The sequence below is a fragment of the Magallana gigas genome, chromosome 8, assembly GCF_963853765.1.
Source record: "Magallana gigas chromosome 8, xbMagGiga1.1, whole genome shotgun sequence".
NCBI classification, from domain to species: Eukaryota; Metazoa; Mollusca; class Bivalvia; order Ostreida; family Ostreidae; genus Magallana; species Magallana gigas.
Genome location: NC_088860.1, coordinates 30,498,696 through 30,512,587, shown reverse-complemented (window position 1 = coordinate 30,512,587; position 13,892 = coordinate 30,498,696). Strand labels below are relative to the sequence as shown.

Genomic DNA, 13,892 nt, shown 5'->3' with positions numbered 1-13,892 from the left:
TTAGTGACCCGGTTTTTCTTAAACACGGTTATTAATCGAAGAATAATTATTTTCCGTTCAACAAAAGCCTATTTCTTATCAGTATTTCATATGTTTTACCGGAATTAAACGTGAAATGTTCACAATGTTTTCTTAAATAAGTCCACAAAACCGAAAAATGTCGACCCGGGTTTGCCTACCCATTTTACCAACTTGAAAATCAACAATCGTCGATAAATTTCTTAAAATACAATGTTGTGCAGAAATATTTACAGCGAACACAGTTATATCAATTGGGAACATATCTTGAAAATTTCAATGAGATTGGTTTATTATTAGCAAACAAAATTGAAAAATATCGATCTGCCCCGGCTTTTATTTTGCCCCGGCCCGGGTTTGCCTACCCATTTTACCAAGACTCTCTTTCGTATACTTTTCGATTATCAATCGCAAAGGCAAAATTATCGTCTGACAATAAGCTCTAAAGAGTCCTGAATACAAATTCTATAAAACGAAAGAAGAAAATTAGACCTTTGCCATGTTCTGATTTGCTCACACAAATAAATGTAATGAAACCATTCTCTCACCATAAATATAATAATTTCCATAATAGCACGCAGATATATCTACATTTTATGAATAATTTTAAAAATGTTTTGCCGGCGGTGCGAACGTTTGGGCGAACGCAGCAGAAACTACAGATATCCATTCCTTTACTCTTTGAGATAGTTTGAACAATGAAATCTGTGTACGATAAATTGCTTGACAGCATTAATTTTTTAATTTTTTAACCTGTTTCATAGATTTTGATTTTTAATTTTTTCATGCCCCCCCCCTTTTTTATGTGTGTGTGTGTGTGTGTGTGTGTGTAATTTGGACCGGAATTTTAGGCTATTTGCAGTTTTGATGTATTTCAATGAAGTAGGACAAACTAGGGCAACAGAAATTCAGGTTTTGTAGAATATTATAACCTAATAATAACCTAGACGCTGTGCATGTTGTTCCCAAACCTGCAATGGTAAAAAGCGTTGCCCAAATCGCTTGCAGGTGTAAATAAGAATAATTACCCCCGTAAAATAATGACCGGGGTCATTTTTCGACGTAGAATAATGTCCCCCCCCCCCCCCCCGCCCCGGTGTACAATAATTTGATTTTTCTAAAGAAATGGAAAGTAGTGACACTGGAGTCATTTTTCTTCATGTTGAACATAAAGAGAAATATGTCCCCCATTAAAATGACCCCCGCCGTAGATAATCTTAAAGGTTACCCCATATCTAATATATTTGACTTTTAAATTACTTTATTTTTCACTCTGCTTAGCTGATTTTGAAGTTAAGGTAACTCAGTATTTATAGAATTATGGGTTCAAAGTTAAAAATTTAACTTTTTTTAACTTATTGGACTTGAATTTCATCAAAAAATAAATAAAATATATATGCATCCATACTATTTAAGATGCAAGGTAATAAAAACCAAAGGCTGAAATGATCATCTAAAAATCATACTTTTTCTTGTTTAAAAATTAAATAAAAGTGGATGGATACTTGTTTATCTATTTAAATTTAATTGCTTACTATGCCAGAAAACTAAAATTAATTAAAAAAAAAGAGAAAAAATTGTTTACATTAGAAAAATTATAGCATTTAGATATATATCACTTAGAGAAAAAATAGAAAAGAGTTATTTCCCTTTGTCTTTATTGAATTATGTCGAATATAAGGATGAAAAACGCTTATTAAATATCTCCAAGTAAACAATGATTTGAGTTTTTGATGTGCACCTATAATAACTTAGAAATTACAAATCTACTTGCAAGAATTTTAATGAATTCATGGTTTATGTAAAATGTATAACGTCACAGGAGGGTGGATTTACTTTAACAGCACAACAACATCGAACTTGTCATAAATTGCCGTACATAGTTTTTCATATCCGTAGAAAACAAACTTTCATTGAGACTAATTGATTATTAACAGTTAGATCCCTTCATTCGTCGACATACGCTGCACTGGAGATGAAAACTAGAAATCTGCTGAACAGTATACGTATTTGTTATTTTACCATGAATAATATTTACAACATTTTATACACTAGTAGCTTTATTATTTGAAAAAAAGCGCTCTCTCTCTCTCTCTCTCTCTCTCTCTCTCTCTCTCTCTCTTGGATGTAATTAATTGTTGTAATGATATACATGTAAGCAATTAATATCCACTGGTGAAAAATTGTCCATCGAAGAATGACCTATATTTTCTTTAAAAAGACTTAGGAGGCAGGTAGCGTGGGAATACATCACTTTTACATTTCTGGTAAAAAGGATTTTTTTTTTTTTGCCAAAAAATCATATTACGTTAATATAATTGTTTTCTCTACGTATTACATATACATGCACATCGATTTCTAAACATTTAAATTTTTATTTGCCAAATACAAAAAGAGCTATATTTTTCAGAGTATTTGTTTGAAGAGTACCTGACTATAGTTTTATATCTTAAATAGATAATAAACACTGATCGAATATATTAGATTTAAAGGAAGTGAACATGAAAAAAATAATTGTTGCTTAATAAATTATAAAAGCCTTTTGAAACTTAAAAATGAGGCCTGTTACCTGTTTGTTTATTTCTATCAAGAGATTTTATCAATTTAACACTCTCAGTGAAATGTTTATGGAGGTAATCCATTATTCCCCAGCATGCATCTGTTCTCTGACGTAGATAAGCCACATTGCTGCTGGTGACTGGGTCAATGTTGGAACTAGGCCAGTGTTTATGTACAGAGTTGATAAAAGTTGAGGAGAAAAATTATGCCTTGATGTGAAGAAAAATTTTGTGTACTGTCATGAGAAGACAAGGATTTAGTACATTTCTATAAATGAACCACAGATAACTATTTATGATATGTACAAAAAATGAATATAGATAAATTAATTTGTGAAATATAAGACCATCACATTCCAGATGTTTATACGGAGATGCATGTGGCAGTTAGTGTTTACATAAATAAAATGCTGTTTTTAGATTTCAATTTAAATTAATATAGAATTGTAATTCCATTTTCCATGTGGGGTTTCTTACCGTTACTTTTTATTTCAATGCCCTGGAAATTTTTCTGATTTGTTTTTTTTTATACATAAGATCTTGATGATATGTACACCAGTTCTGTTTATGCTGTCAGAAGAATAACAGGACTAAGACACTTTTTAAAAGTCAGGATGCTGTGCAATGCACCTTGTGTGCTCATTTATGTAGCACACATAATGTTCAAACTCATAAACAAGAAATTCCCGAGTGCAAGAAAAAATAGGTCATAATAACACTGATTCACGGACATTCCATTTTAGTTACATGTCACATTAACTGCTGGTGGGAATGCATCATTCTGAGATCCAAAATCTTCCTCCATAAACACTGTTTAAAATGACAACTCTTTACATTCCTTTCAAGTTTCCATTCACATTTTGATGATGGCATTTTATCCCTGTTACTACACGTGTGTAAAAATGCAATGTGTCTCACTGACGGCAGCATCAGTGCTGCCCTCTCTTAGATGCTTAGAGATAACCCAGCAGGGAGGTAATGATTTTAACAATATGGCAGCGCTCATGGATTGCAAGAATTAGTTATTCTAAGTGGTTTATCTTTTTACTGAGGAAAGATCTGTCTAAACGGTTTTCAGATATCATTATACACATCAAACAGACAAATTTGAGCCCTTGATAATTTTTTCATGTTCACTTCCTTTAAAGAAAAAATGAAAAGAAAGAGCATTTCCATGTAGTTCTCATTATGGATTTAATTCTTTAGGTAAACAGTTTCAATGGCAATTTTATGTTAAAGTAAATGATGCGCATCTGTGTTCATTATGTAGGAACGGACTGAAACCGGGGGCCATTATTCTACGTCGAAAATTGACGTCATTATTCTGCCTTACTCCGGCGACGCAATTTCCAAAATCGGCGACGAAGGCAACACCGGCAAATCAGGCGATGCCGGGAAAGCACCCTATGGGCGCTTTCCATTAACGTTGTCTCGCCGCTGACGTCATCAGAAAACGATGACGTTAATGGGACGGTTGGCAAAATTCATCTTGTGTATATTACTGCTCTGTAATTAAAATAAATGTTTTTGGTGCATGGATACAATCATGTATGTTTAAAATTGAAAAAAAACCACCAAAAAACCAGCAAATGTTTGTGACGTTTCTTGAAAATAAAGTACAATATGTACTGGGACGTCAAAGTAAAATACACAGAAGAAGAGGAAGACAAAGACACCCTTTTTCAGTAAAAAAAAAGTCAATACGTAATAAATATCCTATAGAATTCCTATAGAATCTTTTTGATATAGTATTTCTAATTCACTATATTGTTTAATCAACATGTTTTATTTTGTTCAAAGCTATGGTGGTTCAATTTAACGCCGATTTCTCTACAAAAAGTATATCATATTTAAGCCAACAATACATCCATCTCCACAAAGAGAAAAACTCATAAAACACAAACAAAAACACCTGAAAGAAATTTTAAAAGCCCCCCCCCCTCTCCCACCAATTCCAAGAAAATAACAAACACAACACGACAAAAAAGGAAGTACATGTACATTGATGTTTATCCTTTTTGCCATAATCATGTGCATGCATACACTGCATGATCATTTCCAGGAAAGAAAAAAAAATGTTTACGGATGCACATTTAGTGCACACGTCAATGTGTCGTGCAGTACAATTTTGATCTGACTCTTTCGTCATATACATTGCACATATTTATGTATATACTTTAACATACACTCATTATTAATTTCATTTTTTTTTGTTGAAAACCCCGTGATATGTAAACTGTACAAGTAGTTCCATATTGTCCAGTAATAACGAAACCGGATCTAACCATGGAGTTTAATCAGATGATTTGAAGTCCAATTTTGAAATATATAACAAATATGAACAAATACTTATACTAGTAATTTAAAACGTTCATATTGAAAAATTTTAAAAGTCTTATTCTATATTTTTGAAGATTATTCCTCTTGGAATATTTGGGGATCGGTGGAAACTGTGTAGTTTTACATACGAAATTTTGAGAAAAAAAATTCCACGCGGACTCTCCCGACGAACAATTATTTAAATTTTATAAATGTAGTGACCAATATAATAGCATGAACAATTTTTTTTTTGCTAATTATTGTAAAATTGAACATGGAAACGGTCATTGTGTCTGAATTATGCGAAAAAATGTAATGAATTATACGTCGATTGTCAAACACCCATGCATTTTTCAATGATCATGGTACTTCAAAATAATGTGAGATGGGAGGTGAGACCCCTTGCATGGAGTTTCAGAGTTTTTTACAAGACGAATGTATTGTTCACGATTCTCGTGAGAATTTTTGTTAATTACCCTAGAAACAATAGAAAATACATGTACAAGTACTTTTGCGTGACAGAAAACTGTCACTGTACTTTGAACAACTACTTTTTAAAATCCAATCTAGTAATATGTGCAGTCATTACTTAAAATTGAATTATACCTATTCAACTCTCTCTCTCTCTCTCTCTCTCTCTCTCTCTCTCTCTCTCTCTCTCTCTCTCTCTCTCTCTCTCCATATGGGGGGAGGGAGGGCTGTATTTGTGTTTGTGTGTGTAAATTTTTTAAAGAAAATAAAATAGGTCTGCATACATTGCTTGCTATTGAACTTGATGTATCATAATTTAAAAATTAACCTAAAAAAACCCACTTTCGTTTACATCTAGTGATTATATAAAGTGTTTCGGAGTTTCCGTGTTAACAGTGGCCTTAAAAGCTGGACACGGAAGGCTTTATTTGCACAGAATAAGTTGATATGTCTCCCGGCAACAGCTCCGAACAGACTGTTTCGTTAGAGATGAGTCCAAATGACAAAGACAGTCTGACTGGTACATGTACCAACGAAATGGTTGTCACTTCAGCTGCTATACCAGTAAGTCAAACGTATGCCATTAAAATCAATCACGTTCTACATTCTGCAATCTTAAGATACATTGAATATTAATTCCATATGCCACTGTGGATTCTCGTCATCCATCGTGGGTTTTTTTTCCAAAGCCCTGAAATCATAGGTAAATACCTTGTCTCAAAAAATTTTAAAAAAATTCTATTTTAGGTGAACGATTCTCAAGACAGAACAGATTTCAAAGATGTTTTAACCAATGGCGTAAGCATTTTGTAAAATATCATGAATTCTAACTTGTTCTTTTTCCTTATGCTCAGAAAACATGTACATGTTTATCAATGTATTTGTATACCAACTAGTTAGCAACGGTTCCATAGTTAGATAGCTGGTTTGTTTGTTTGTTTTTGTATACAAAGCGTTTAATTGATTCGGACCAACTCGGGTCTCATTTTCTTGAAAAGAATAAGTTTTACCCATCTTGGTTTTTTGTAATTCTAGGACACAGATGGCACTAGCAACAACAATCCTTCTGGAAATGTTTTCGCTGACAGACAAAACATCGTTCGAGGGTTCTGCGACGCATCACTAATGGCGGCAAACGTGTCTCAGCTACGCGCGGTATTGGACGGGGACCCGGCATACAGATTCTTCACCCCTCTACTGGTCTTGATTGGACTGTCTTTGATCTTACACATAGGGTTTGGTCTTATAATGATTCAAAGGTGGCGAAAAGCAAGGAAAGCCCACTTGGAACATATGAAGAAAGCCGAAGAGTTGGACTCGCAAGGGCCCAATACGATTGCAAGCGACCCCCGAGGGATCGTCTGTGCGTGCGAATGGTGTGCGACTGTTGAGTGGTACGATGAGATCAGTATATTCATTGTGTTTTTTGTTATTGTTTTGAATGTTGTGATCGCAGTACTAGGATTAAGGGACAGCCAGTAGTTTTTGGAAAAACAACTACATGTAAAACAAAACACACTTACAATTATATAACACAAATACTATCAAATACAAATACAAACTATACATATGTGGAAAATAAAAAGAGAAATTATGCAATACAATAAAACATTTTTACAGTACAGATAGTAAAAACAGGCACCTGATGTTATATATATCTTTTTTTCTCATATTATATCTCTTTACATAATTCTAATCTTTTCCTATTTTCCTTATAATAGGAAAAGAGAAAGATAAGAATTATGTAAGGGGTAAATCTCTTCATACGTGTTTGTATTTTGTTTTATACAATTGTGAATGTAAAAAAATAAAGATTAGATAAAGTCGAAGTGTTCTTTGTATTACTAGTAATTAAACGCATCACAGGTGCTTGAGGACAGGATCGCCCCCCCCCCCCCCAATATATAATCCCCCGGGACTTTATTTTTCTTTTTTATTAAATTATCCTTTTTTGACATATTTCTAATCTAATTATTTCATCCTTTGCCCAAAATAACAAAAAACAGACATTTTGGAAAAAAAATCAGACCCTCTGTACATATAATACAATTACATAATACATAATAATAATTTTATTATATATGTAGAGGGTCTGATTTTTTTAAAATATTTGCTTTAGGTAATTGGGCAATCGATCCTGTCCTCAAGCACCTGTGAAACACATAGTTAAACTGTTGCATTTCTTTAAATTTGCGATAAACCAAAGGACCAATATGACAATGTACAAAGTACTTTGGATATTATTGTGGTTTCATTAATTTTCGTGGGTATCAATTTTCGTGGATTTTCTGAAAACCACAGTTTCAAGGATACCTAATTCCGTGGCCAGTGATCCTATAAATACAAAATGTTAGTTGAAATTGAACTTCAATGAACATTTAATTTCGTGGATCAACTTAACAACGAAATCCACGAAAATTGGTATTCAACGAATATTGATGAAACCACAGTAGTTAAGGTAAAAATCTTGACACACTCATTATGGAGTTTCCTGGCATCGGCTATACATTACCAGCCTAGATGACGACTAATAAGTTAACCGAGTTTATTCGTGTAGTACTATCACTATAGTATAGTATTGGTGGCTCTCAGAGACTTTTATGAGAAATTTGCACATTAATCAAAATGACAAAGATACACCAGCTTCCTCACGAATGGTGGCCAAAGGACAGGTTCTGTTCTCTTCTATGTTATTTTGGCAAATTACCGTAAAGAGGCTGGGTGATCAACAAATTACCATAAAGAGGCTGGGCAGTCAACAAATTACCGTAAAGAGGCTGGGTGGTCAACAAATTACCATAAAGAGGCTGGGCAGTCAACAAATTACCGTAAAGAGGCTGGGTGGTCAACAAATTACCGTAAAGAGGCTGGGTGATCAACAAATTACCGTAAAGAGGCTGGGTGATCAACAAATTACCGTAAAGAGGCTGGGCAGTCAACATATGACCGTAAAGAGGCTGGGTGATCAACAAATTACCGTAAAGAGGCTGAGTGATCAACAAACTACCATAAAGAGGCTGGGCAGTCAACAAATTACCGTAAAGAGGCTGGGTGGTCAACAAATTACCGTAAAGAGGCTGGGTGATCAACAAATTACCGTAAAGAGGCTGGGCAGTCAACATATTACCGTAAAGAGGCTGGGTGGTCAATAAATTACCGTAAAGAGGCTGGGTGATGCAGGCACCGTATTCGCCAAGGTTTTCCGATTAATCCATGATATTATTGGTACGCATGCGCTAGGCCATTGTGCTTACTATGAATGTTTACAAATATTTTACTGTGTACATGTGATATATATGTTTACCAGTGCTGGCTATGCCTAATCATTATATACTCCACAAAAAATGTAATGTCCGCCATAATGTATACATATGCACTTCCAGACTCCTGTCACTTACCAGCTGTCTGTTTACCGTGGATCAAACAAAGTAACATTCTAATTTCATTATGCGACACTCCTTGCTCGTGTATGGATCTAGACGGGAGAGGGGGGTCCGCCCCCCCCCCCAAAAATTCATTTATTAATAACTTCACACAGTAATGGGGGAAAGAGGGCCCGGATCCCATCCCCCCGGAACATTTAATTTTATTAATTATATATAATAAAAACTCCAAAATATGTCTCGGACCCCCTCCCCCCCCCCGACAAATATAATTATCCATCGGACCCCCCCCCCCTCTAGAAATATTATGGATCTGCGCAGTCTGTTGAAAATAAATTCTAAAAAGTTTATCGTCTGCCTCAGATGTCCTATTATACAGCTAAAATTGTCTTTAAACGATAGAGAGCTCCACAATTGTAAAAAGCGAAGGCGAAAGCCCGAAGATGCGAAGGCGAGTGTGCGAAGTTGCGATGGCGAAGGAGCGATAGTAGTATCGCTTCTTCGCCTTCGCAACTTCTCACGTTCGCCTTCGCATCTTCGCCGTCGCATCTTCGCTCCTTTGCCGTCGCACCTTCGCACTTTCGCCTTCGCATCTTCGCACCTCGACCTAAAGACGAAAGTGCGAAGGTCGAAGTGGCCCCATCGGCACACCATAATATTCAGTTAAATACAAGATATAGATTAAGTGCGCATTCATTAATGATAGAGAAGGAAAGACTTACTCAGTTACCTAAATTGCAAAGATGTATTTTTTTTGTAAGTTGGACCACGGGGGCCAAGCCCGTTTTAACATTAATTTATTTATGGTTACATTGAAATTAATGTTATTTAAAACGGGCTTGGCCCCTGTGAGTTGGACGTTGAAGATAGGTATCACTTTGTTTTTAAATGCTTAGATAAGTACAGATGTCACGGCTTACAATAAGGGTTGTCCATATTTCTGCTATATATCGAAGTCGAGAAAAAAAAAAATTTGATGTAATACAAACCAAAAATTTTAGAGACTAAAGTATTCGTCACTCGTCAATATTTTTTCAAATCAATGATCGATAAAACATGTCGCAATGTAAGCATTAACAAGCGTTACCAAAACTAACCCTCCGATCGGAATTCAGCTAAAACGATCTTGTATAAATAAGTTTTCATTTAAATATGTCTATGTTGCAGGCATTTATGCATATCATCCGTTTATACTATATGACATTCGCATTGTTCAACAACTCGGCATCAATATATCAGAAATATGGACAACCCTTATTATAAGCCGTGTCATCTATAATATGGCTGTTAAAGAAATGATATTCTCATTTCTGAATGAAAAACTAATATTGTTGAAAAATGATTCAGAAAATCCTCAGAGCGCATAATTGTGACGCGTGAGTTGTATTCGACCTCATTATAAGCAGATTAGGAAAACCCACACATGCGATCAAGTGTTTGGAGTTTCCTGAATATATCTTCTATATAATAGAAAGACTAGCCGACAAGGAAGACCTAACTCGCACATTAACTTAACAGACGAGATGACTACCGGCAATGAGATAGTACCATTAGAGGATATTCCCAATGACCAGGATGGCACTGACAACAGGGATGGAATGGCGGGTACAATCGATGACAACAGGGATGGAATGGCGGGTACAATCGATGACAACAGGAATGGAATGGATGAAATCGATATAATTGTCAACCCTGCTGCTAGGCCGACTACCTTGAATGTACGTATTCAATCTGAAAAAAAATTGAGATTTCCTGAAATGTGTAAAAAAAAAAAAAAAAAAAAAAAAAGAAGCTTTTTTTTGGCCAAAATATTTGTTTCCGCTCAAAATATTTTAAAGGCTGGAGTTTGTGCACGAAGAGTTGTTCTCAATAACTAAACATTTTTTTTCTTTCTAATCAAAGATGAGGAACAATTCGGACGAAATAGACTTCAGATCTGTTGATCGAGGTTTAGATGTAAGTCCATTTTTCTATGAATTTTTATATGTATAATTATATTTTCTTTTGCTTGAATAAAATATCACACGGGAAAGCGGTTGGCAAAATTTATAGCATGTTTTGTGTACTGGGAACGTATTTTTCGGAGCCCGATATCAATGAAAATTGCTCTTTAAAAGTGAAATGTGGTCAAGAGATGAGAAATTAGTGGCGAAAACGTCAGAGCAGATATACAATTAATAATTTTATTAATAACAAATTTGAAATCTACTAGTTTGTCATTCAAATGTGCAAGAAGAAAGGCTGGAGTTTGTGCACGAAGAGTTGTTCTCAATAACTAAACATTTTTTTCTTTCTAATCAAAGATGAGGAACAATTCGGACGAAATAGACTTCAGATCTGTTGATCAAGGTTTAGATGTAAGTCCATTTTTCTATGAATTTTTATATGTATAATTATATTTTCTTTTGCTTGAATAAAATATCACACGGGAAAGCGGTTGGCAAAATTTATAGCATGTATTGTGTACTGGGAACGTATTTTTCGGAGCCCGATATCAATGAAAATTGCTCTTTAAAAGTGAAATGTGGTCAAGAGATGAGAAATTAGTGGCGAAAACGTCAGAGCAGATATACAATTAATAATTTTATTAATAACAAATTTGAAATCTACTAGTTTGTCATTCAAATGTGCAAGAAGAATTCAGAATTCATATTTTTTAAAATTCAAAACAAAAAATTGTGTTTTCATACTGCTTCAAAAGCATAAACTGTACTAGCATTGCTTTTCATGATTGTAGGAACCCGATGCCCCAAACAACAACGGGTCTTCAAAAAATGTTTTCACTGACAGACAAAACATCGTTCGAGGACTCTGCGACGCATCACTGATGGCGGCAAACATCTCCCAACTACGCGCGGTATTGGATGGAGACCCGGGGAACAAATACTTCATACCTCTACTGATCATGATTGGGTTGTCGCTTTTCTCGCATATAACGTTTGGATTGCTTATGATTCAAAGATGGCGAAAAGAAAGGAAAGCCGAATTGGAACACCAAAGGGATGTTGAAAAAGCAGTGGGCACGCCGGTGTCTAGGGCAAGTAATCCACGAGGGGTCACGTGTCTTTGTGCGTGGTGTGGGAAAGTTGAGTGGTATGACGAAGTCAGCATGTATTGTATGTATTTCGTGATTATTTTGAACGTTGCAATCGCAGGACTAGGTTTGACAGACAACAACAAGTAATTTTGGGAAAGCAACAACTTTTATATCACTGTATTATATCATTATATCGTATCATTATGTCATATCAAAATGTTTCTTTCAACATTCTGATTTGTTTTCAATATTGAATACATTTAATCTATTTAGTGAATTGTATAAACCAATTATCGAAAACTTGTACTTGACGAAGACAATCACATCAAAAAGAAAATGTTTGGTAGGCCATGCATCATGTAATGCACGCAAGCGAAAAGAGGACTATGTAATGGAACATTATTTTTATAAAATATGTTTTTAATCTTTTTTACTTGTGAATTATTGTTTGTCTTTTTTTTGTTGTAAGTTATTGTAAATTATTGTTAAGTTTTCAATAAATACAAATTATAGATAAAACTATAGGGTTTTTTTTAACAAGGAAGTTAAAATGGCGAGCTGTAAGTCAAGTGAACACAACTTCTCCTAATTGTCCAATAAGTCAAAAGTGTCAACATCCTGTTTTGTCTAAAAAAAAAAACTAAAAAAAAACCTTTTCGCCATCATGATCACATCGAGGGTAACTATGTAACTGTATAGAAAGTTTTAATGCAACAGTTTAAACGATTGAAATAAGCACTGTACAGAATTAAAAAGCTGTCATTAAAAAAAAAAATTTACATCCACCGAGTATGACTCTCTCTATAGCTCAATAGAAACAGCCAGACTGAAATATACACGCCCCGTTTATCGATTGGACGAAACCTTCAGTGACCAAAGAAAAACCACGGACTGCACGAAATAATCATGATGATGTCAGACTCGAATCCCAAAGGAGACGATTTGGCTATTTCTTATATAACGTACTGATGTACACTATCAGTAATTAAGTGAGTTTCAGTTACTTTTTACAATCAATTGATTAATTTGTTAAAAGAAAGATGTAAATATAAACAACAAAATGCTTTCTTTGATGATTCATGTGGGTCATGAAGGTAGCGATAATTGCAGGAAAAAAATTACATAACCCGCTAACGCGGATTTATATTTTTTCAGCAATGTCGCAACCGCCATATCCATCATGAATCACCAAAGAAAGCATTTTATTGTTTAAATTAACCTACAATGAATCTACTGAATTTGTTCTATGGTTTTTATTCATTTACTTAAACAATAAAATGCTTTCTTTGGTGATTAAATCGGGATATGAAGGTAACGACATTGCAGAAAAAATACATAACCCGTGTTAGCGGGTTATGCTATTTCTTTCTGCAATGATCGCTACATTCATAACCGGAATGAATCATCAAAGAAAGCATTTTATTGTTTATATTAACATCTTTCTTTTAGCTAATTAATAAATTGATTATGAAAAGTAAGTAAAATTTACTAAATTACTGTTTACGTACGGTACGTTAGCTGAAAGAAACAGCCAAATCGTCTCCTGTGAGACTTTGACTCTGACATCGTCATGATTAATTCGTGCAGTCCGTGATTTTTTCTAGGTCGCTGTAGGTTTGGACCAATCGATAAACTGGGCGTGTCAATATCTGTCCTGTCATTTTCTTGTCAGTTTCAGCCGATGAGATTTCGACCAATCGATAAACGGGGCGTGTAGATTTCAGTCTGGCTGTTTCTATAGAGCTATGAACTAACTATAAGTGTCCGTAAGAAATAGAAGGAATAATACTTGTTGAATGTAAATATAACATATAGTCCGCTATACTAATCGTGCAGTCATATTTACAGAAGCACTAAAATATATAATATAATATGATGATAAATAAATTCTAATAGGCTGCTTCATTTACTTCATGTACTTTAATCAAAATTTAGTTTTTTAAACATCAATTCTTTGTAAAAAATCAAAATTGTATTTAGGTGTTTCGGCACGCATAGTCACCAAATAACTTTATATTGCATACAATGATACATATTGATGTAATAAGTACATGTAGCTAGATAAAAAAAAATGTTGCTAAAAGCTGTCGTTGCCATGGTATCGGA

At 34.5% G+C, this 13,892-nt stretch overlaps 2 protein-coding genes across 4 annotated transcripts; both read left to right on the top strand.

Annotated features, from left to right (window-relative positions):
- Positions 1 to 5,586: 5,586 nt before the first annotated feature.
- LOC105320608 (ninjurin-1) lies at positions 5,587 to 7,195 on the top strand. Its single transcript, XM_066069504.1, has 3 exons — positions 5,587 to 5,930; positions 6,114 to 6,164; positions 6,402 to 7,195. Exons 1-3 carry the CDS (start codon positions 5,814 to 5,816, stop codon positions 6,846 to 6,848), a joined length of 615 nt encoding a protein of 204 aa, XP_065925576.1. The 5' UTR covers positions 5,587 to 5,813; the 3' UTR covers positions 6,849 to 7,195.
- A 2,977-nt stretch (positions 7,196 to 10,172) lies between these two features.
- LOC117690298 (ninjurin-A) lies at positions 10,173 to 12,305 on the top strand. Of its 3 annotated transcripts, XM_066069501.1 has the most exons (4): positions 10,183 to 10,467; positions 10,652 to 10,705; positions 11,053 to 11,106; positions 11,487 to 12,305. In XM_066069501.1, exons 1-4 carry the CDS (start codon positions 10,273 to 10,275, stop codon positions 11,931 to 11,933), a joined length of 750 nt encoding a protein of 249 aa, XP_065925573.1. In that variant the 5' UTR covers positions 10,183 to 10,272; the 3' UTR covers positions 11,934 to 12,305. The 3 variants fall into 3 exon arrangements, with proteins under 3 accessions (XP_065925574.1, XP_034329907.2, XP_065925573.1); XM_066069502.1 differs by lacking the exon at positions 10,652 to 10,705 and having other exon boundaries at positions 10,173 to 10,467; XM_034474016.2 differs by lacking the exon at positions 11,053 to 11,106 and having other exon boundaries at positions 10,180 to 10,467.
- Positions 12,306 to 13,892: the final 1,587 nt, after the last annotated feature.